Below are 19,944 nucleotides of genomic sequence, written 5' to 3'. Positions count from 1 at the left end.
AAGTTTATTTTAATAAATTGCTTCCCACACTTCCCTTTTCATTCCAGGGAAAAGTCTGAGAAACGGACCCTCAATCCAGCTACATCTCCTTCCTTGAGCACTGGGGTGGCCAGAGTTCCTCCTACCACTCATATTGGTCCTATCCAAAGCATTCGTGGTAACCATACAGCAGGTAAACAGGCTAAGAGGTTTGAATATGTATATTTCCTACACAGGGAAGATTGGCGCTTGTCTAATTATTGTAATATACTGGATAGCAATGTAGTTCAGGATAGTCATACTTAGAAGAATAGACCCATTGAATTAATAGACTCAAGTTAATTACTTTCCATGGATCTATTTTTGAGCCTGGCTAACAATAGCTATCAGCCAAGTGCACTTGGGAGTCGCAACAGATTTTGTCTGTCTAAAAATGACTTAACAGTACCATTCACATGACTTGATTTTTCTTCTTCTCTTCCCCGCCTCCACAAGAGTTACGTGTCGATGTTGATCAGCCAACCCTCTCAACCCCCCGCGAAGGAAGCTCTTCAGAATACTCCAGCTCCTCTTCTAGCCCCATGGGAATCCATACCCGGGAGGAGAGCTCAGACAGTGCTGAGGAGAATGAGAGACGTAAGGAAAGCTGTCTCGTTGTGTTGCAGCATCTAACGCATTTAGGTGACTGGTCGTACCTGACATCTGTCTATCTTGTAGGTTTAGAGGTCCACTTGGAAACCTCAGAAAAGGAGAAGCCAGTAATGTTATTGAATCACTTCAACTCCAGCTCAGCCAGGCCCACTGCTCAGGTTTTACCAGTGCAGAATGATGCCGTGTCCAGTCCATCCGGTCACCACACCTTGCCAGTACAGATGATAGCTGCGGGCTCCCCTCACATCACTCCAATTAGAATACTGAACTCTATGCACAAATCAGAGCGAGGAAATACAGACATGAAGCTCCTTTCGTCATCTATGCACTCGCTTTTGTCTTTAGAAGACAGGACAAAATTTTCACCTGGCACACCTCGAAGTGGCATCAAGATGGAGAAGAGCTTTGGGAGTACTGTTGTGGATGGGATGCCAGCCTCTCCCCATCAGCCCATGCAAGTGCTCTCTGGAGTTTCTGAAAATGGCTCCTCTACACCTTCAATTAACTTTGGTCCAAGGACCAAAATGGTACATGCTTCCACTCTAGACAGAGTGGTGAAAACAACCCAGCAGCCGGGAATAATAGTGGAAACAAGCACCACAGCCACTGTAACTTCCAGCACCGTCTTCCATGTGGCACGACCCCCCATAAAACTCCTGGTATCTTCTTCGGTTCCTACTGATTCAACCATTGTGGGGCAGTCTTCCTGCTCCAATAATATGCAATTCAGTGTGTCCCCAGCAATAATAAACCCCCGGACTGCTCTCTATACAGCCAATACCAAAGTGGCCTTTTCTGCCCTGAGCAGTATGCCAGTAGCCCCAATGCCCAGCAGCAGCTTCTGTGCAAATAGCAACACTGCCTCTTCTAGCACTCACCCCTCCACATCCTTTACAAATATGGCAAACCTACCCAGTTGTCCTGCTCCCAGCTCCAGCCCCACGCTTTCATCAGCTGCCGAGAACAATTTCTACAACAGCAGTAGTAGTGGCTCAGGAGGAAGTATCCCAGTACCAAATCAGAATCACCACCATCACCACCACCATCAGCAGCAGCCTCCTGGATGCATGGTGTGCAGTTCCTGTGGCTGTAGTGGGAACTGTGGTTCAAGCGGCATGACTGTCAGTTATGCTAATTACTTCCAGCACCCCTTTTCCGGACCGTCAGTGTTTACTTTCCCATTTCTCCCCTTCAATCCACTGTGCAGCAGTGGCTACATCAACACACAGCAGTACAACAGCAGCTCAGCCTTCCCTATGGTTCACTCTCCTTACAACAGTGGCATAACACCAGACTCTGTCATGAGTGGGCAGTCTACGTTTGCAGTGCCACCAATGCAAAGCTTTATGGCAAGTACAGCAGGGGTGTACCAAGCACAGGGGATGATGAGCAACAACAGTGGTACAGGCCATAAAAAGAATGGGAATCTGTCCTGTTACAATTGTGGAGCCAGTGGTCACCGAGCTCAAGACTGCAAGCAGCCACCAATGGATTTCAATCGACAAGGTTAGGAACATAATTGGCTTCCCAGAAGTGCAGTTGGTAGATTGCTCAGAATACAGGTTTGGCTGCTTGGGGAAAGGGGGTGGTAGATAAAGGAAAATCTGAAAATGGTCAGTAATTTAAAGTGATGGCAAGTCTGAGCATGTTCAAGTGGAATCCACTGTAGGTCTCACACTTTGCCAATAGTTTGTACTTTTGTGGATGAGCAGTAGCCCTCTGAAGCAAACCTGAGAGAACCAAAGTACAGGAGTGGTAAAATGTTCCTCTGGCATGAGCATACAGAGCCCAGATAGTTTTGTGGGGTAATAAGGGGTTGGTTTCTTGTGGTAGAAAGCTTTGAGATTGCTCACGCTCAAAACCGGTATCCATGGTGCTCTTGCCTTATTTCACAGCTACTGCTAATATGTTCATTCCTTATCTATGAACAGCATGGTGCTCAACTGTGTGATGTGTCATTGCTTGTGAAATGTAGACTTCACAAAAGTCTTACACTTGCTGACTTGTATTTCTCTTTTCCATGCAGGTACATTTCGGTTAAAATATGCTCCACCAGCTGAAAGTTTAGATTCCACAGATTGACAGTAACTCCATGGACTTCTTTTTTTGTGATGGCAAAAGCCCATGGAGTAATTACAGAATTTCAAATTGGAATCTGAGAAGTCCACTTGTTGAGCTTATTAACATTATTTTTTTAATCCAAAGGTGCTCTACTTCACTACACTAGGAAGAAACTGAAGCTTAGGGGTTTATCAAACCCATTTTTACTGATTTGCCAAAATTATAACATGGATCTTAAATGTTGGACCTTCCAGATGGGAGGTGAAACTGGCCAACTACCCTTTTTTGTTGTAAACAAACTCCTGCACTTTTGCTGAAGAATGTTGCCATACTTTGATCTTCTGTGCTGGAAACTCGAACTCCCGGGCAGCTATGTTGTAATCTGGAGTGAGAGCTAGAGGTTGACGGTACAGTAGCCATTTGCCTGCTGGACTCTGACATTTGAGGCTAGGTAAACATGTCTACTTTTTCTCAAAAACTAATCAGGCACCACACTCTGGGATTTTAAAGGATTGCACTACAGAAGAATGTATAATTCTATCTGCACTTTTAGCAGACTGAGATCAGTGCGAGAGACGTTCCAATGGTTGGAAATAGGCACCAGCAGGCTATGTGAACTTCTAATAAAGAAATCTTAACCCTCCCTCTCTTCCAAAAGAACAAAGGTAGAAGTTTCAGTTCATTCTAGAAATGGTTATGCTATGCTTGTCGGCATTTATTTGTCAGTCATGGATTAAACTTACGTTTCCAAGGGTCTAGTGCCAGAGACTGAGCTCAAACAGGTCTTTAAAAAAATACTTTTCCTCTACAACTTTCAAATCTTACCATATATTAGTTTCTGCCACAGGAAACAGTACTCTACCTTTGAAACCGAGTTTTAAAACACAGACTCCTGCAGCAGAGTTTGCAAGTTGTTGCTTTACTTTGCATAGCAAAAGTCTTTCTACAAGGGCTCTTGCTTACACGATATAGAAGTCACAAAGTAAGAAACGGCTGTACATCTTAACCACAACTCGGGTTTGTAGTCTGCCTCCTTTATTTGAAATACGTAGAGTATTGGCTTTGATGTTAAATAGTTAGAATTCTTTTCCACTAAAGCCAGCAAAGCTCAGAACTGAAACATTGTAGACCTACCTGGTCAAAAGGAGGCATACCTTTTTGTATTCATGCTGAATTGGTTGTAGCTATCTTCTATCATTGATAGGGCTGAAGTTTAAACTGCCCCACATAGGACATTTTAGTGGCTGTGCACAATATGTTACTATGGAGGTGGCAAATGAGTATTTCTGCTTGAAAGTATTGTATGGTTGAAGGTGCAGGGAGGTGGGGTTGGCTGTATCACTGCACTGCATATCCATGAGGTAGTAAAACAGTGGATCTTGTGGAAATAATGGTAGGATTGACAGAAAACCAGGTACTCCACTATTGTTTTCTATATCATCAGAAATAAGCTCTATTATCCTTACCTGTTGCCTTTAAAAACAAACTGGTGTATTCTCTTGGGTGTAGGCATTCAATGGGTTTTGCATATTCAACTCTGGGAGAAGCTTAGCATGAGCTTCCTGCCATTTCTCAGCTTCATAGAGACCAAGTCCAAAGTTGTAAAAACACATGGTTTGTAGCAGCCCTACATCCAACTTCAGTTATTTCTATGCAATGAAGTGCTAGACTTTCATATCCTCAGTTTGGCTTTACCAAAACAGTATTACATATAGGGTTAGATCCAACCCACAATATTTAATTATGCGTGTAATGACTGAACTTCTGAGACGGCTAATAGAGGTGGATACCATTAGGAAACTTGTAAAACTACCAGAGGTAATGAGAACTGACAGAGCAATTTACTTTGCCTTAATGACCCTGATTGACATCAGCAGAAACATGCCACTCTGTACTAAATCTGTCAGTTATTGTTTACTCTTAAAAGTTGGGAGCCTTCCCATTGGCCCAAAATGTGCCAAAAGCCAAATGTATCAGTTCTTAAACAGAAATAACCAAACACCATACAAACTTTCCAGGATCAACAGAAAGCCTTTATCAGGCATTTAAATTGGAAAGTTTCTAGAAAGATGGCCCCATGATCAGTATGATGTTCAGAAATATGGTTTCCATTCATATAAAAAGAAAGCTGTCTCAGCTAGCTGTTGGGCTGTCAAACAAAACTATGTTTAACTTAACTAGTGGACAAGTGGAATTACCAGGGGAAAGCTTTGGAGAGCCAATTGCCTTGTTCGTTTCTAAAGGTAAACTGAGACATAGAAAGGCAAGCCTACATAGTGACTTAATTTTATTAAAGCTGTTCTCTACTATTTCATCCACAAAGTGGCTGCCAATGTTTCATACAGGCAGAGGACTTTGAAGCAAGACTCAAGTGCAAGAGGAATGAACACTAGCTGCATAGATCATAGTTTGGCTGAAACTTTACACTAGAGAATGTAACTTGCGTCATGAAGAGAGCATAAAACAGAACCATCAAAAGCCCTTGTCTGTATGAAACAAACTATGTACTAAAAACTGGCATGGCAAACTGCTGGAGAATTGCTATTTGCATATAACTAAGATTTTAACTAGGCATGACTTAGTTAATGGTAAATTTCTCGAGCAGTATGCGGGCCCATGCCTGAACAAAGAAGGGTCTTTCTTAATTATGTCAAACCCTTTTTTTCATGCCAGCCTAGAATTCTGTTAGAGACACCCAAATGTAAGCCACCCCAAGTAAAAGGCAAGTTATTCAATGGGTACAATACCATTTTATGGGAAAAGCCCTAAACTGAGGCCAACTTAATTATTTTAAGGTGGGAGGGAAGGGTGGGTATTTTGTTTTGCTTCTGAACAGACACTTATAAGCCTCTTAAGCTGCTTTACTTAGATATGGCCAAAGGCAGAATTAAAATAGTAATTCAGAAAGCAACAAATATTCAAACAATTTTTACTCTTCCAACTACCTTTGGAACTATTTCTGCATACTAACTTCTTATAAACATAGGAAGAGCCTATGTCTTGCAGCACAGGTTAACATCTTTCTTTTCAGAAATAACTTTCCATTAGGAATGAAGGAAACACCTCTGCCCATTTCGAGCCATTTCTTTTACATTATATTACAAATGTGCATGTAACTTTATATAAATATTAAAAGTTTTGTAAATATTTAATATCCACCTAATTTGATTTTGAATTGTAAATGTCAAGTATTCTGGTATTTGAATTTTTATGTTTTATTATACTTTGTTAAAGGTAAAATTGTACATTTTTAGAATGTTTTTATCTGAGTAAATTTAATGTACTGAACAAAAATTAAAGACTATAGTAGTGTCTTTTCAGACATCCTCACTTTTAATATTTTTTTCCATTTTCAGTGGGAGGCTAAAGAAAACTTACTGCAAGCGCAGCAGGTTCAACCAAAGGCTAACATAAACATGCATTGTCTCAAATGTGGCAGCTGTAGACAGGTACTGCAGAGCTATCCAACAGCATTATCTGCAAGTTGTCCATTTTAGGTAGGTGCTCTGAAGGGTACAGAAAAGCCACACTGCAGCCTGGGATATCAGTTTCTTCCGTCAGGAGCTTTTCCATGTTCTCAAACAGGTACTTAATTCTCTGTTTCATTTGGAATCCAGTATCTTGCCCACACACAGAAAGCAGGCAGTGTTGATTTTCATAGCTCAAGCATCTTCACAAGTGTCATTAGTATGGCCACAGAATCTCCTACTTTTGTGACAATGTTCTATTCTGCAACAGTAAAGGAATCTGAGCCAAAGTTGTGGGAGGCTGAAGGCTTTTGTTCAATTCTGTCTACTGCTCTTCATATACAGCATTAAGATCATTTTAAAATGGACTTGTATATAAGCTTAACTTCTAATCAAGTTGAGATGGAATCATCCATTTCAGCACTTTAAAAAACAAAAGAAAAATCAACATTTATACAAGAGCAGCCATTAGCCCATTGTAAGGATGGCTGTCTTATGAAGAAATAGTAACTGAACAGAAGACTTTAAAATTTTACAGTGAAGTAAAAGCTCACAGTGAACTTGTTAGAAGCAAGCATTGAACAGATGCATGCAAAGGTAGAAACTGCATGTCATATTGATATTTTACAGCATGTCAAGATTTAGCCTCTTTTCTCCACATAATAAAAATTTGTTTGCTATAACATAATTAAATTCACATGCATTAATATACAAGGATAAGTCTTAGCTTACTACATTTCACTGTATAACAAATGGGGAAGCAGGACACTATCTGAATTACTTTCCTTTCGCACAGGACATACCCTGTTTACAGCAAAATTTAAGTCCCTATGCAACTGACTGGAAGCAGTGATCAAACTTCTTTGCAACTTTAGATATTGCCCAGTCTAAAACAAAGGGAAATTCTTTTTGAGTTTTGATAGTTTGAAATGCAGCTAAAGGAAACAAGGGCTTTCTGCCAACGAGGAAATACAAAAATGTTCATGTATTTCAATGAAAATCAAGAACTTGGGTAGCGAGGTTAATATGCTAAATATAAAGAGAAACATCAACAGCTGCGAGGCTTGCCAATGTTTACTGTATTACTTTGGCAATTGGCTAACCTCAAAACCCTGCTACCTCCCAATGCTTTCTGACTGACAAAATGAAGTCCTCTTTGCTGAGGGTTTGGGTTGATTTAATTAGAATAAATTTAACAAGGTGTAGAACAGAATACCAAACTCTGGGTAGACTGAAGCTTTTCTTTGACAACAGTTATGTATATATTTCCTAAAACTAGCATAAAGCTGTGATGTTTGGTATATAACAATAATTAGCAATCTGATGTTTTGCCTTCTAAAGTAACAGTACCAATGAATTAATGCCCACCCCTTTCATCACATGCACTGATCTATCAAAAAAAGGTTAAAAGAAGCAGACCATTACTCCTATTTGTTCCCTTTCTTAAAAAGCAGTTTTCAGGAGCTGAAACATGATTTAACATTATGAGATGTCACACGCAAGTATTTCAGTTTGCTGCTAAATGCTAGCCCATTTTCTATGATTAATGCAAACATCCCTTTTATTGGCAACTTAACACACACATACAGTATAGTTTAAAATTCCAGAGGCTTAAAGCAAATGTGCCTGTGCAAATTTTATAGCAGGTCTACAAAGCTGCGCTGCTTGTCTATACTGGCACTCATCTGTTCAATATTCACAAATAAAACAGTACGGTGAGAACACCCGCTAAGCACAACTACTGTGAGCAGGTTGGTGACATCCCTTTGTTTTTTCCTGTGGGAGGGAGGGGTAAAAACTATCCTAGGCTACAAGCCACTGGGGATGGTTTACACAGATTTCATTCCAAATGTTTCCTGAGAGGCATACACCATGTACAGGAATCCGTCCTCGTCCTTTTCACTTTCATACACCTCCGAAATTGGTGTTGAAACGCTCACCATGCTGTGTCCATTCACCAGTAAGAAGAAAGCTTGATTGGAATTCAGCTGCAGCCGACGCCTAGAAGACAGGAAACTGAATGGACACTTCCCTTGGAACATGGCTAACAAATTTAAATGCAGAAGCAAAATACAAAAAAAGAACTGCCTTTAGAAATTCCAGGTTTAGCAACAGTCTCCTCCTTTGCCACATCCAAGAATCACATGAATACCAGAAAGCATGTGTGATTAGAGCACTTCTGAAGGCAGCCTCCTCACCCAAGCAACATCAGAGGGGAGGGACTTGCAACTAAACTGATCTTATAAAGCCTCAAGTGAGACACTTAAGGCCTGCTGTGTTGCCTAAGAGGAAGGACAACACTGCTAGAGATAATGTGCATGTTAGGTTGTTGCTTTTAGATGCTAACCACCCATTTTAACCATTTCAATGGACTACAGAGCACATCAGTGCCAGCTACAGCAAGGAGTTTACTCAGTAACAGGCATCACACTCCAGAATTATAAAGAGCCCATATAATCAAGTTCCCTCTCTGTGAAGAGTTACCAATAGAGACGGAAAGCTGTGTCAGCATAATTCCTGTTACGATCAAGCATCGGCAAACACAGTGGTGCCACGCAAGATGAAATTAATCCGTTCCGCGAGTCTCTTCGTCTTGCGGTTTTTTCGTCTTGCGAAGCACGGCTATTAGTGGCTTAGCGGCTATTAGCGGCTTAGCGGCTTTAAGAAAAAGGAAACAAACTCGCAAGAACTCGCAAGACGTTTCGTCTTGCAAAGCAAGCCCATAGGGAAATTCGTCTTGCGGAACGACTCAAAAAACGGAAAACTCTTTAGTCTTGCGCGTTTTTCGTCTTGCGAGGTACCACTGTATGCTTGCCATGCAGAGTGTGGCACCGCTCCATATCAAGCAACCATCCTAACTTTGAAGTTGCAGAGGTGGGCAGGGATTGTCTGCTGAAGATCTCTGCCACCTTCCAAGTTGGGTGGAAAACTGGCATCTGCATGGCAAAGGCAGACCTGAAGAGCCTTGGCTCTAACAGAACCAACACAGCATCCCTCTCCCCACCAAAAAAACCACCTAGCCTCTTTCCTGTTCCTACCACTTCCTAGAGGCATACAGAACAACTACAGGCAGTGGCACTGAACAAAACATTCTCCACTCAACCTCCAAGAAGTTGTGGCACCTTCAGGCAATGGAGCCCAACCATGCACACTCCCTGCCAGGCTTTTCTGTAGGAAGGAGGGAGGCTTAGCAAGACCAGTTGTTGGTTTTTTTGCTTTGCCAACAAGTAGGTCAAACACTCTGGACCTTTGTTATGATTGTTACTTGACTTTTTTTTTTTAACTCACTTGGGAAACCCTTAATATATAGCACAAGCTACTGTCCTGAATGAGAGACCTTTCAGTAAAGCAGGTAGGTTAGATACCTGATAATCTTGATCAGCTCACTCATGTTGACATGATCTGGGACCAGAAACTTTGTTTTATCCAGAATGGGAAGTTGCTTTTCTCCTTTATACCTTTCAATGATTACCTGGAGGAAAATGGTAAAGTTAGGACTTATAATTTAGGACTTTTCAGTATGGTGAGCCACAGGCATATTTTTGCTAGATACCTATGGGTTTGTTTAAAGCAATTCTACTTTGTACTACAGTGGTTTATAATTTTATTATTTCTATCATTTTATTGTATGCCACCTTGCATTTTTAATGAGGCTCAGCATTGAAATTCTTAAAACAAACCCAGTCATCTGAATTGAGCTGTGAAAAGGAGCTGCAATAGAGAAGACCCCAGCCTTGTGGGTAGAACTAATTCCGTTCCTGGCACAGGTTTGCAGTGAAAGGCTAGCGTGCCCTCCTCCCCACCTGTCACCCCAATTTCAGCCCCTTCTCTTCTCCATTCAGTTATGCATAAACAGGGCAAGAGGACCACAATCAGGAAAACCTGGGAGCAGCAAACAATTGACTTCTGTTATGTAAAATGAAATGGAGGGAGAAAATAAAAATCTTAACTAGGGCAAATATCTTTGCAGCCTCTAGTATGGATGATTTCACTGCTAGTCCCCAAAGTGCACGTGTTGCCACTACCTACCAGGTTATTTCCCTGATTAAAGTCTCACCAAATGACAGACAATAGAGTTGAAAGTCTACTCACTGGTATCTTTGTTGGATGCTGCTCTCGAATAAGTCTGACATCTTCTACTCTTTGTTCTACAGGGGAGAAAAAGAAAGTACTTAAATGGTTGAAGAGGCAGTGTTGTCAGATATATAATATCTACACAGAACAACCTGTTATATTGGTGTTTCATTGCCCTGGAAGAGAAGCACACACAGAGGCAGCAGTTTGTAGGAAGGGTAGGATATAAATCAAATAAATAAATCATAAGCAGAATGAGAGGCGCTTAAACCACACCCACATTAGTATAACCAAGCTGATAGCATTAGAAGCAAGGTTAATTGGCAGTCTTTCTGGATCAGGGTGGGAATGTCACTCAAGCGCTGCTGAAAATTCATGCAGGGAATGAAGAAGCTACAGTGGAAAGGGGGAGGCACAAGAGAAAAGGGGGTACTTGCCCACTTTTGACTGTAGCCCCACAAATGAAGCTGCTAACTGATGCCACCCCCACTATACCTGTGTGCTAGTAGAAATTCTGCAGCACAATTTATTAACAGGAATGGTGGGGACAACTTAAGACAACGGGGGGGGGGAGAGAAAATGTCATCCTAAAAATAAAGAAGCATAACCCTTCATAGTGAAAAGTTAAAGGAGGCAAGTTAAGTTGAAGAAAAAGAAAAAAGTTGAGCTTAGTTGGTTTAAAGGCACAGAGCAGTACAACAAATCTGCTAAGGCTGAAGTAGTTCTAAATCTGAGAGCATTTGGGAAGCCCAAGGACCCAGTCTGAGGGCCATGGGAAAGGAGAAAACACAACAAAGAGTCTTATCACATAAGACTAGACTAGAGCCCACTTCACAGCTTATGTCATAATGAAATTGTTTCCTGCTTGGCAGGGGGTTGGACTCAATGGCCCTTGTGGTCTCTTCCAACTCTATGATTCTATGAAATGTTAGTTTTAAGGTGCTACAAGACTCTTTGTTTTTGCTGCTAAAAGGACTAGAAGTTAGTGAGAAAACATGGCTATCCCCTCGAGAAAAAGTGCTCTATGTAAATTAAAAGTATAAAATATTAATTTCATCAAAGCATTTTAAATATATCTTATAGTTATTGCATTCTTAAAGCTTAGAGCTTCCACTAGGTTTCCCCACCTCCAGCCTAGAGGACTGTTGGTGTCCAAAACTCCTTTGCAAAGGAAAACAAACAGCTAGAACGACCTTTACTTTCGTTTTCAGCGGCACAGCAGCAAAACAAAGCCTCAATTCTTTTTCCACTCCAACATGCAAGCAGGAAAACCAGTTTAAGAAGAACAAAAACAGTAACAACAAAAGCAACAGCCTGAGTCTTCCTGTATTTCTTTTTTAAGTGATAGTAATAACTAAGGGACATTTACAGTAGAACCTAACTAGGGCTTGTTACATCAGGATTTTTGGATCATATTACGAACCTGAAACTTGATGGACTTGGCTGGAAGGCTAGCTAATTCACAAGCCTTTGCTACAGCCAATATTTGTTATTTAATCTGTCACTAACTCCTGAGAGGTGGAGGTAATTGCCCAACGTTGTTCCCAAAACTTCCTGCTTCAGTCTGGAGGTCACCCTCTGTTTTGGTCATCAACAGTATTAGGAAAATTGCAGCCCAATGATTCAACATTACCCTCTGCTTCCTCACATAACAACAAACTGACACAGCAGATCGGAGACAAACAAATCCATGGAATCCAAGCAGCTGAACTGCTTAAAGTTGTGCAGGCAATAACCCAGGAAAGAATAGGGAAGGGGATCCGTCATAAGTACTGAATACTTTCACATCGCTAAGGGAAGACACTCCAGATAAAGCCTGGGAATGAAACTACAAACACATGCAGCATCCAGACAAGAGATTCTGCACTACAGCATATACGGTAATCTGGCCTTCTCACATTCAAAATACAATATACTCAAGATAAACAGCACCATCTCCAGTGTTTTGACAACTGATCAACAAAGGGTAGGCCCACCACCCTCTAAGTGCTGGGGGTGAGGGGAAAGGGGTGCTACAGCAGAGTGCAGAGCAGGCACGATGCCAGGCAGGGAAAGAGGCTGGCACCGGGGGGGGGGCTGTTTACTCCTCTGGCTCTTGAGCTCCATGGAAGCCGGCAGAGCCGTCAACAGGCCCTGCATTCGCCTCAAACACAACACCTCAGGCCCCTCCAACCACCAACAGTCATCCTCAGGGCTAGCCTTCAATCCTTATGGGGTTTCAAGGGGGGCGGAAAGTAATGCAAGGGGTCCTCCATACACTCCCAATTTGGGGGGGGGAATAACAGTCATGGTGGGTGGTGAATCACTCTGCCCAAGATCCAGAACTAGGAGATGGGGGAATAACTGTATTAAAGGGGGGGGGGGATACGACTGTGCCACCAACCCATAAACCCGCCCCCCATGGCCGACGGAGAGTGCGTTAACAGGCCAAGCACCTTCTCAAGGACCTCCGTGAGGGAAGAAGGGAGGAGAAGCCTCATCCCCCCCAACAATGGGAGGGGGTGTTTTGCCTTTTCCTCAACTCTTCTTCCCTTGCCCCAGCGAGACCCACATACCCTCTCCCCACCGCCACACATATAGCACACATAGCGCCCGCCGCCACGTTCATGGACCATCTCCCCAAGCTCTTCACTGTTCCCTACTTCTGAGTATCCCCCCTCCAGTCACCAAGCTTCCCCCCCCACTCAAATCCACCTCGCAGGTGTTCCCTTGGCCGCCCCACTTGATGTGGTGCGTCTCTCCCCAACGCCCCCCCCCCGACTCAGTAACAGCCCCCTCTTGCCCCCCCCTCGAGGGGCTAACGCACAAGCCCTTCCCCCACCGAAAGTGCGTCGCTGCTTGAAGCTCTTTTCCGAGGGCATCGCGGCAGCGGCGACTGGCTCCTCCTCCACCTCCTTCGACTCTCTCCCCTCTCAGCGGCGCGGACCATCCACACCAAAACCCTCGTCCGCGATCAGCTGACCAACGAAGCCCCGCCTCTCCCGAGCTGATTGCGTCACAGGGAGGGAGGGACAGACGGACGAAGGAAGGAAAAGCAAGAGGCCGGGCATTCGTAGGCTTCGCCGCGCGGTAGTGCGCGTGCGTAGCGACGGAAGCTCGACGCCTCAAGCAAGGAAGAGGAGAGGAGAAGGAGGGGAGTCGACGTTGGTGACGCGAGAGCGCCTGCGCAGGCGAAACGAGCCGCGGGCGGGGGAGTCAGAAGCTGATCCTGCCGCAGGGCGGCGCCAAAACAGTGACTTCATCGCGCACAAACGCAGCCCCGCCCATCACCATGGTTACCATATCACCCTCCCCGGAGGAAGAGAAGGCCTCTGGTTTGGTTTTGCCGCAATTTCCATATTAAAGAAAGAAGTTCCCCTCATCTCACGATCAAGCACCTGGGGCGGGATCTGATCTCACAGATAAAGATCTGGAGCGCCTCAAGTAATACTAGAGAGCGGGGGGGGGCGGGATATTTTGAACATATACAAAACACTTTCCTCCCCGCCTCCAATGTGCAATTGAAAGCCCACAAACAGGACCTGATAGCCTTGCCCTCTCCTGTGTTGTTTCTCTGTAACTGGTATTCAGATGCATGCTACCTCTAATGCTGGGGGTATCATGGATATCCTTCCCTTAATTTGCCTAATCTCTTTTCAGAGCCATCTGAGGCCATTACCACATTTGATGGGCACAAATGCCATTGTTTATGTGTTGTGTGAAGAAGTAGTTCCTTTTGTTTGCTATAAATCTCCCACCAATCAGCTTTATTGGAGTATTATAGGGGGGGGCATACCTTCCATAATAATTCTTTTCATAGTTAAGGTGACACAACATGTGTGTTTCCAGTGCTTTGCTTCTCGAAAAAAGGTGCTGGTACTGTCTACCCTCTGAGTACCACCAGAAAAACACACTGTTTCTCTCTGTAACTTGTCTCTGTTAATTGCATTTGTGGCCAAGAAAGCAATGCCAAATCCATTGCAAGATGCTCTGACTGTGTTCTGCAATAGCAGATCAGCAGACATTTAATTACTGATTACTCAAAGCCAAGTATTTCCTGTACCTGCATAAGCCTAACATTATAAAGGCACTTACAAGTGTGATGTCCTTGAACTCTAATAAGACATGTCATACATTTTATTGGAAGAAGAACTTGTTTTGTTTTTCCCCTTTCCCAGCCACATGGATCTCATTGGCTATGACTAGTTAGAAGGACTGGTCTGCTCAAAACAACACTGGAAAAGGAACTGGCATAGTTGTTTGACAGAGTCTTTATACTTTGAAGTCGGGTGTCAATTTCAGAGGAACTTCCAGCATGCAACTGAAACAGAACAAAGAGGCAGTTTGACAGACAGCTGTGGGACTTCTGCCTGCCAAACTCTGATCCCAGAGGCAAAAACAAATTAATAATATATCTCCAACAACAGATAAATGACATAAAGCTTTATTGAATTCCAGAGCCATCTGGTTGGCTACTGGAAAATGAGATGCTGGGCTTTGGTCTGATTCAGTAGGTCTAGTGTCAGCACCTTGTGTGTTTGGGTAACTGTTGGGCCCATACACCTGGCAAGGTTCACTGGGGCTTAATGCCTGCCCTGCCTTCCCTGCTGCAGTGAGTGCCACTGAGCCTCCCACCACCACCAATCACTCCCCCACAGTCCCCAAATGCCAGCTGGCTCTGTTAATGTTTGAAGTTTCACTCTCACCACATCAATCATCTGTTAGGTGGTATGAAAGAAGAGGTGACGGGGCACATAGCAGGTGACTGACCCCAATTGCAGGTTGCCAATGCTACACAACTCCACTCCCAGTGAAGCTTCCTTGGACCCAGAACCAGCCTGTGCTCCCCATGCCTAAGTTTGTTTGGGTTACATATACAGTAAAAGGAGTCTCTGAACTAGTACTTTATGGGGCTATGTAGGCAAGGAACTGAGCACCCATTCTATTAATAAGCTTTTATTTTTATCATAATAAAAGTAAATAATAATAATAATAATCTATTATTTATACCCCACCCATTTGGCTCGGTTTCCCGGCCGCTCTGGGTGGCTCCCAGCAGAATAATGATGATGGTGATGTGATGGTGATGCAATAAAACATCAAACATGAAAAACTTCCCTTTGGAACACTGCTCCCAGGTAATTCAGACAAGCACCTACAATTTCGATATTTCATTGCCTACTGAAAACATTATATTTTGCCAAGCATTTTTAGATAATTAAGGGACACGGGTGGCGCTGTGGGTTGAACCAATTTGATTCATTGTTGGTCTTTCAATCTGTATTTTATAATTTTGTTAGATTTTATTGTATTCCACTGTGATTTTTTAAAAATTAGTTGGCTCTTTATAAACTTTTTAATAAATAAAAATAACAGAAAAACCTCCAGCACATTGACAGTAATACATTGAGGCAAACTACTGTACAGTGTTCAATCTCTCTTGGTTAAATGTATTCCTTTGTATGATTTGAGAAACTGAGCACCCATTTCAGACAGGCCTGAGAACCAGGAGGCTGTGAGTTTATAGAAACCTCTCTGGTTTGCACTGAACTTAGTTTTGTCTCAGAATGAAGTCCCATATTACAGATGGGTAAGCAAGTAATGATGAGTAAAGCTACCATCCAAGAGAATGAGTGTGATTATGACTGTCTCCCATGTGGTAAATTTTTAAAGAATATTGATTTTTTAAATGCTTTGACTCAGAGCCATTGGCTTGTGGATTGTGGCTGCTTGTGCAACTAGATAGTATCAGCAACATTGCAGTGCAATTTTACTCAGAAGTAGGTCCTACTGAATTCAGTGCAACATACTTTCAGGTAAATGTGCATAGGATTGTAGTGTTAGATATTTCCAATGTTGTACTCCTTTGCACTGATACCTAGGAACAAGCACCCTGGATTACAGTAGGACTTACTTCTGAGTATACAGTCATATAGAACCACACTGTATAATATTGTTGCCTGCCACTCAATCGCCAAGTGGTGCGATGTTCCAGGGTTTCCAGGCACAGTGTTTCCTTTTGGAAAGGTGACACAGTGGAGACTGTGGTGTTTTTATGATATATGGCTTATTTACACATATAACCTGAGCCTACAATGGAGTGGTTCACAACATTAACACTCCATGAGGGTCTTGCTTTTCCCATATGTGAAGAAGAGTTTGGATTTGATATCCCGCCTTTCACTCCCTGTTAAGGAAGGGGGGGGGCATGTCTTCTTCACTACAATATATTTGCTCAATTTCTCTAGGACTCCATCACCCCTCCCCTGTCCTCCATAATCTCTCAAGTAATCCTGTCAAAATCACTCTGCCAAACCTTCCCTCCGGGCAATGCCAGGTGACAGACTACGTGTACATGGACCATTGTCTTCTCAGGATGTGCTTATCTGTGCATATCTCCAGCCCTCTGCATATTCCCCCCTCCCTCCTCCATATCTCCAGCCCTCTGCATATTCCCCCCTCCCTCCTCCATATCTCCAGCCCTCTGCATATTCCCCCCTCCCTCCTCCATATCTCCAGCCCTCTGCATATTCCCCCCTCCCTCCTCCATATCTCCAGCCCTCTGCATATTCCCCCCTCCCTCCTCCATATCTCCAGCTCTCTGCATATTCCCCCTCCCTCCTCCATATGTTAATCTGTGTAACCCAACCTCTTAATGTATTCATGATGTAACTGGGATGTATTTTGCACTGTATTCTGGGATATGGAGGGAAATTTCAAAAGTTCATGTCACCCCTTTCTCGCTGTTCAATCTCGCCTTGAACCTGTTGCGCAATAAACTTGGATCTTCTGCAGTTTGCTCCTGCGTCCGGCTGAGCTCGTTTTTCTTCCGCAGGGACCCACGGACTTAGTCTGATGAGCTGGGTGGCAGAGTAACCCCGCACCCAGATTTTTCCGTAACACTCCCCTTCAGGAGTCTCAAAGCGGCTAACATTCTCCTTTCCCTTCCTCCCCCACAACAAACACTCTGTGAGGTGAGTGGGGCTGAGAGACTTCACAGAAGTGTGACTGGCCCAGGGTCACCCAGCAGCTGCATGTGGAGGAACGGAGACACAAACCCGGTTTCCCAGATTACGTGACTACCGCTCTTAACCACTACACCACACTGGCTCTGGATGCAGCCCATGGATCTATGTGCAGCCCTGGATTCAAACAGACAATAGCCATGGCTCTGCCTGTTGCTTAGCATCTTGCTCACATAACTGCTAACTCTCTCTTAGCTGTGTGGCTTTATCTGTAGGGGGAGGGAGAGGCCTCATTCATTTGCCTTTTTAGACAGAGTTCTGTGGTCCTTTTTTGTTCTTAATGGCACGTCCCCAGGCTATCGCCTCATGAGGAAGTTGTTGTTGTTGTTTAGTCGTGTCCAACTCTTCGTGACCCCATGGACCAGAGCACGCCAGGCGCTCCTGTCTTCCACTGCCTCCCGCAGTTTGGTCAAACTCATGCTGGTAGCTTCGAGAACACTATCCAACCATCTCGTCCTCTGGCGTCCCCTTCTCCTTGTGCCCTCCATCTTTCCCAACATCAGGGTCTTTTCCAGGGAGTCTTCTCTTCTCGTGAGGTGGCCAAAGTATTGGAGCCTCAGCTTCACATTCTGTCCTTCCACTGAGCATTCAGGGCTGATTTCCTTAAGAACGGAGAGGTTTGATCTTCTTGCAGTCCATGGGACTCTCAAGAGTCTTCTCCAGCACCATAATTCAAAAGCACCAGTTCTTTGGCAATCAGCCCTCTTTATGGTCCAGCTCTCACTTCCATACATCACTACTGGGAAAACCATAGCTGTAACTATACGGACCTTTGTTGGCAGTGATCCGCTTCATGGATCACTGCCTTGCCGTGGTGAAGGGGCTTGAATAACTCAGAGAAGCTATGAGCTATGCCGTGCAGGGCCACCCAAGATGGACAGGTCAAAGTGGAGAGTTTTGACCAAACGTGATCCACCTAGAGCAGGAACTGGCAAGCCACTCCAGTATCCCTGCCAAGAAAACTCCATGGACTAAGACAACAGGCATGAGGAAGTTAGCCTTGCTTAATTAGCTTTTAACACTTGCTGATTCAAAGCATTGTCTACCACACAGCTTAATACACATGGATCTGGCGTAATACACATGAGTCCTGGTTTTAACACTCCAAGCATTGATTAATTTCTAACACTAGTTTATTCAAGAGATTATAATGTTTATTATAATAATAGTTTATTCAAGAGATTATAATGGTCAAGAGATTATAATGGTCTAGCACCCACAAACTCATAACAATATCTCTGACAGGACACCTGCGCCTTGAACCTTAATAAATGACTGTTACGTGTTTAATTTTGTATCAGATATAGACAGACAGATGATAGAGATACATTTATATATCAGAGATTAGATATATATCTATATAGTTTATTTTGTTTGTGTGTGTTTACATACATATACAGACACACACACACACACACACACACACACACACACACACACATTCCTTGCATTATTTATCGTGGTGTGCTGGTTCTTCCCAGAGGAAACCTGTTAGAATTGTACCGCACCAAGCTAGTCAATTTTTGAAAAGTCTTATAACTAATCTTTCTAAAGTGGAGGGTTTTTTTTTTAAAGAAAAAATATATTATTTATATGCAGATATGTATTATAAATATAAACTTTTATAATTTACCATTGAACCATGTCGCCATGTAAGAAGAAAATGGTGATTATTTGCCTGGTCAGGGATTTCGTAACGGTTTTCAAACCACAAAGTTATTTGCAATGACAACTGTTTTGTAGTGTAGAGCTGTGAATCCGGATACCGCTTTTACATGCCTTGGAGTTTCGGGGGAGAGGTTTGACGAAATCCATACGAGCTACACAAGGATTAAAACTCACCCATATTTTATTTTTGCCGGTGGCTATCAAGAAGGTTCTGCCGAGCCGCTTTTCGCAGGAGCCTCGTTGGCGCAGTAGGCAGCGCGTCAGTCTCATAATCTGAAGGTCGTGAGTTCGAGCCTCACACGGGGCAACCCTACATTTTTATTCTCCCTTTATTTCTGCCCCGTAACAGCTACTCGTTCAGCTTACCGTTAGCCACCAATGCTGGGGGTTTCGGGGGTGGCAAACGCTGCCGTCCATGCATGGTAAGAAGTAACTATGGAGGAGAGTCGTAAAAATGAGAAGAATGCGACATTTTAACTGTTGCCTCTATATTGCCCCACCCCTTGTAGCGCGCAACTGCAGAGGAGAATTTACTGTTCCACGAAGACAACAAGCACACATATCCTTAGCACGGATGCTTAACTCGGATTCCTGCTCCTCCCGATCAAGTAAATCAATAAAAATACATAACAGACGTTCTGCCCCCCCCCCCGCTACGCCCATCCTTCCAACTCGACAATTCGATGCACCTATGATTCTATGTATACGATGTGGCGCAAAGGTGCAGAACAGGCTTCACTGGGGCTGTGCCATTTTGCGTAGAAAGATGCTACTCGAACATCAACTTACTTAACCATGCTCTGGATTTAGGTAATTGCAGAAATATTAACTCCGAGTTTATTTTTAATTCCACCTCCCCCCGCCCTTCAACCATTTGGCCATCTTTTCCGCTTCAAAAACAGGCTGGCACTGGATCACTAAATGAAAGGTTTTAATGATCCAAAGTAGATTATTTACAGGGCCTTCTCTCCCTCTCGGCTTTTTCACTTTCTGCCTCTCGGGCCAAAAAAATAAAAAAACTCCATTGATAATAAGAACAG

General features: G+C 43.4%; 2 protein-coding genes and 1 long non-coding RNA gene across 4 annotated transcripts in view; 2 read left to right on the top strand and 1 right to left on the bottom strand.

The window, feature by feature from the left end:
* ZCCHC14 (zinc finger CCHC-type containing 14) overlaps positions 1–6,452 on the top strand; it is a 37,137-nt gene extending 30,685 nt beyond the window's left edge. Inside the window, exons 10-13 of one of the 2 annotated variants that reach the window (XM_081199978.1) lie at positions 48–172; positions 475–615; positions 697–2,136; positions 2,657–6,452. In XM_081199978.1, coding sequence (XP_081056104.1) covers positions 48–172; positions 475–615; positions 697–2,136; positions 2,657–2,712 — 1,762 coding nt within the window. In that variant the 3' untranslated portion in view covers positions 2,713–6,452. Of the gene's footprint in view, positions 1–47; positions 173–474; positions 2,137–2,656 lie in introns of both variants that reach the window. The other variant, XM_081199977.1, reaches the window with a different exon arrangement.
* A 1,249-nt stretch (positions 6,453–7,701) lies between these two features.
* On the bottom strand, positions 7,702–13,235 carry MAP1LC3B (microtubule associated protein 1 light chain 3 beta). Its single transcript, XM_081199979.1, has 4 exons — positions 13,054–13,235; positions 10,251–10,306; positions 9,524–9,630; positions 7,702–8,159 (listed from the first exon to the last, which is right to left on the bottom strand). The coding sequence occupies exons 1-4, from the start codon at positions 13,091–13,093 to the stop codon at positions 7,988–7,990; spliced, it is 375 nt and encodes a 124-aa protein (XP_081056105.1). The 5' UTR covers positions 13,094–13,235; the 3' UTR covers positions 7,702–7,987.
* Positions 13,236–13,500: 265 nt separating this feature from the next.
* Positions 13,501–15,598, top strand: LOC308590208. The gene is made up of 2 exons (XR_014009721.1): positions 13,501–13,655; positions 14,390–15,598. It is a non-coding gene; the product is annotated as an uncharacterized lncRNA (long non-coding RNA).
* The last annotated feature ends 4,346 nt before the right edge of the window (positions 15,599–19,944 follow it).

Source organism: Podarcis bocagei, assembly GCF_964188305.1.
Source record: "Podarcis bocagei genome assembly, chromosome: 7".
In the NCBI taxonomy this organism is placed as follows: domain Eukaryota; kingdom Metazoa; phylum Chordata; class Lepidosauria; order Squamata; family Lacertidae; genus Podarcis; species Podarcis bocagei.
Note: the sequence above shows the minus strand (reverse complement) of the source record. Positions and strands in the feature narration are given on the sequence as shown.

Bases quoted from the DNA above. Each gene is read 5' to 3' on its own strand.
- MAP1LC3B (XM_081199979.1), bottom strand. From the start codon at position 13,093: ATGCCCTCGGAAAAGAGCTTCAAGCAGCGACGCACTTTCG. The intron at 9,631-10,250 runs GTGAGTAGACTT...ATTTTCCTCCAG, and splicing joins AGCATCCAACAAAGATACCA to GTAATCATTGAAAGGTATAA. The intron at 8,160-9,523 runs GTATCTAACCTA...CCTGTCTTCTAG, and splicing joins GAGCTGATCAAGATTATCAG to GCGTCGGCTGCAGCTGAATT.